The 2,500-nt window shown below is 47.6% G+C and overlaps 1 protein-coding gene across 2 annotated transcripts in view; it reads right to left on the bottom strand.

The window, feature by feature from the left end:
• LOC119576167 (alpha,alpha-trehalose-phosphate synthase [UDP-forming]-like) overlaps positions 1–2,500 on the bottom strand; it is a 6,888-nt gene that overhangs the window by 1,514 nt on the left and 2,874 nt on the right. For both annotated transcript variants that reach the window (XM_037923732.1, XM_037923733.1), the window contains 4 exons: positions 2,375–2,500; positions 1,696–1,852; positions 1,452–1,577; positions 1–1,275 (listed from right to left, as the gene is read on the bottom strand). The exon at positions 1–1,275 is cut by the window's left edge and continues 1,514 nt beyond it; the exon at positions 2,375–2,500 is cut by the window's right edge and continues 96 nt beyond it. In XM_037923732.1, coding sequence (XP_037779660.1) covers positions 1–1,275; positions 1,452–1,577; positions 1,696–1,852; positions 2,375–2,475 — 1,659 coding nt within the window. In that variant the 5' untranslated portion in view covers positions 2,476–2,500. The remainder of the gene's footprint in view (positions 1,276–1,451; positions 1,578–1,695; positions 1,853–2,374) is intronic.

Raw genomic sequence — 2,500 nt, 5'->3', positions numbered from 1 at the left:
CATGTGAGAAAGGCGCTCCAGGACGCGGCGGGTCTCCTCTGGCATCCGAGCCAAGTCTGGGTGGGGTGCAATGGGTGCCAAGGTGCCATCATAATCCAGAAGCAGTGCCAAACGTGAGGATTCTTTGACATAGGAAGCCAAGAACTGACTGAAGTCTTCTTCCCTCAATGGGAGGAGACGTCCAGGTGTAAGATTATTATCAGCCAAACAGTCCACTGATTTGAGGAAGGACTGAAGCCAGAAGTTCACGTCATGTTCTCGTTCGCGATGACGAAGTTGCTGCATTCGAAGCTCTCTCTCATCCTTTGGCATGGTGAGGGCACGGTGCATAACTTCAGCAAATTCATCAGTTTCATATGGATTCACCAATAGTGCTTCGTGCATTGAAGTTCCAGCGCCAGCAAATGGAGATAGCATAAGGACACCTGGTTCACCCACCTGGCACGCAACAAACTCTTTGGCCACAAGGTTCATGCCATCTCTCAGGGGAGTCACCACAGCCACTGAGGAGTCTCGGTAGAAGGCAGCCAGCTGCTCCTGAGACACACACCCGTAGATGTAACGAATCGGCGACCAGTTGGGCGTCGAGAAACGTCCGTTTATTCTGCCAATCAACTGGTCGAGATCCTCCTTCAGTTCCTGGTATTCCTTGACGTCCGTTCGGGAGGGCACTGCAACCTGGAGGAATGTGACGTGCTCAATGTGCTCTGGGTGCTTTTGCAGCAGAGTTTCGAAAGCACGAATTCTGTGCACGAGGCCCTTGGTGTAGTCCAGCCTGTCGACGCCCAGCAACAGCTGTTCCTGCTCATTGTTCTTGACCACCTGAGGCGCCTTCTCTGCCAGGCTGACGAACCTGTCGTAGGGAATGCTGATAGGCAGAGGGTGCACCGACACCGTGCGCCCGTTGTGTTCCACCAGCATCTGCTCGCGGTCCACACGGCAGCCCAGACGCCTCTGGCAGCAGTCGATGAAGTTGAGGCAGTAATCCTCCACGTGGAAGCCCACGGAGTCGCAGCCGAGGATCCCCTGCAGGAGCTCGTCGTCCCAGGGGAAGAGCCGCATGATGTCCCACGAAGGGAAGGGGATGTGCAGGAAGAACGCCATCTTGATGGGCAGGCCCAGCTTGTCGCACCTGTCGCGGATGCTGTTGGCGGCCATCATCAGGTGGTAATCGTGGAGCCAAACAAGTGGTACGCTGTCAGGGTTTGTCTCCGCCAGTTTGATAACTGCCTCGACCGTCAGCTTTGCAAAATGCTCGTTGACTTGCCTGTAAGCCTGGAATGCGAAGATGAGTTTTGTTACCGTGAGGCTGCATCGTTTCGTAATAATTTATTTGGTTATACAAATAGTATTAGATTCCATAATATAAATAATCATGAATGCCCTAATAAGTTTTAACAATTTCAACATAGTATCAATAAGCCGTACACTTGCAAGATCGTAATACTGACCTCCCATTTATCCGACTGGAAAAGTGCCCTGTCTGGCATGGAGTGGAAGAGAGGCCAAAAGGTCGCATTACAACAGCCATTGTAATAGTCATCAAACTGTTTTTGCGGCAGCCTCACAGGAATCACCTGCAACGGAAGACACACACTTATAAAAAATCATCTACATATACTTTTCTTATGTCATCACAGATCTCTTTGCAATAAATACAAAAACATTCACAACGATAATCACACTATGTATTACCTGTTGACTCTTAAGACCTGCTGTAGGAGAGCGGTCATTCGGATTGGCTTCGGGAATGTCATGCTCCCCGTCCTCAAGATGCTGGCCCGACCACCCGACCCACAGCCCATTGGTCTCCACTACAACGGGGGCAACGGCAGTCACCAGCCCACCCGCGCTGTAAACAAATGTGGCACGTTGAGTTCGTTGGCACTGTGTAAAGGTGTGTGTGGATAGTGTGTGAAGTACGAAGGGCGCTTGTATATTATTATTGATGTGTGTATGTTATTATTGATGTTTATGTTAAGTTTATACTATTGTGTGTCGAGGTACACTATAATATACACGCGTGAAATAACAAATGGAATACTGAAGTTAACTTTCGAGTTCATACATTCTCAAGTCATACCTAAAATATGGCAAGGAATGGCCGTAGATTTTAGAAATGTCAATGGTTGTTTAAAGTTGATTCATCAATATCCTATTCAATTCACATTATTCCTGCTGCTACAGATAAATGATCTTGTAAAACTTAACTAATGATAAACGAGCACGTAAGTAATAGTTTAACGTAAGTTTAACAGACCACAGGGAAATATTACTATTTTCAACTCAATTACCTATCTTTATGTAGTATATGATCACTGAACCCCTCATACAAAAACATGAATGAACTGTCACCTGAGCCATTCATACTTACCATTGCTTTCTCTCGAACTGGCCTGTCTCTGCGTTTTTCTGTACGATGAATGGAAGCCTGTTGGCCACCACAACCATGGGGGAAGTAGCGTTCACAATCATCTTGTTCAACACTTGTTCACTGCAA

Source organism: Penaeus monodon, chromosome 8 (assembly GCF_015228065.2).
Source record: "Penaeus monodon isolate SGIC_2016 chromosome 8, NSTDA_Pmon_1, whole genome shotgun sequence".
Lineage (NCBI taxonomy): Eukaryota > Metazoa > Arthropoda > Malacostraca > Decapoda > Penaeidae > Penaeus > Penaeus monodon.
This window is presented reverse-complemented; position numbering and strand designations above follow the sequence as displayed.